The sequence below is a fragment of the Eimeria mitis genome, genomic scaffold (assembly GCF_000499745.2).
Source record: "Eimeria mitis Houghton genomic scaffold, Emh_scaff1281, whole genome shotgun sequence".
Taxonomy (NCBI): Eukaryota; Apicomplexa; class Conoidasida; order Eucoccidiorida; family Eimeriidae; genus Eimeria; species Eimeria mitis.
In genome coordinates, this window is record NW_013568576.1 from 8,406 (window position 1) to 8,840 (window position 435).

The window sequence follows — 435 nt, forward strand, 5'->3', positions numbered from 1 at the left end:
TACCTGGCAGCAGCAGGAAGAATGAGGTGCTGCCTGGGCCTAAGGAATGTGCGGCACAGAAGGGGAGTATCGAGTATATGCTGCAGGTATCCTTGCTGCTGCAGCTGCACCTGCTGCTGCTGCTGCTTCTGCTGCTGCTGCTGCTGCTGCAGGTCTCCCCCTAGTGTGAGAGCCAGCAGCGTAGCCCCTATCTCCTCCAGCCGCTCGCTCCCCAGCTGTCTCCTTGTTGCAGCAGCAACCAGCCGCAGCAGCAAGTGCACCGGCACGCCGCTCAGATACCCCGCTGAGACAGCAGCAGCAGCAGCAGCAGCAGCAGCAGCAGCAACAGCAGCAGAAACAGCAGCAGCAGTAGCAACGCAATGCACGCGAGGCCTTTGAACAGCAGCATGGGCTTGAAAAGGAGCAGCAGCTGCAACAGCAGCAGGAGCAGCAAAA

At 60.2% G+C, this 435-nt stretch overlaps 1 protein-coding gene across 1 annotated transcript in view; it reads right to left on the reverse strand.

The window, feature by feature from the left end:
* The window catches only part of EMH_0033670 (uncharacterized protein), a gene marked incomplete at both ends in the record, with an annotated part of 11,329 nt that overhangs the window by 8,116 nt on the left and 2,778 nt on the right, over window positions 1–435 (reverse strand). The window contains 1 exon segment of the mRNA XM_013494779.1: window positions 111–283. Coding sequence (XP_013350233.1) covers window positions 111–283 — 173 coding nt within the window.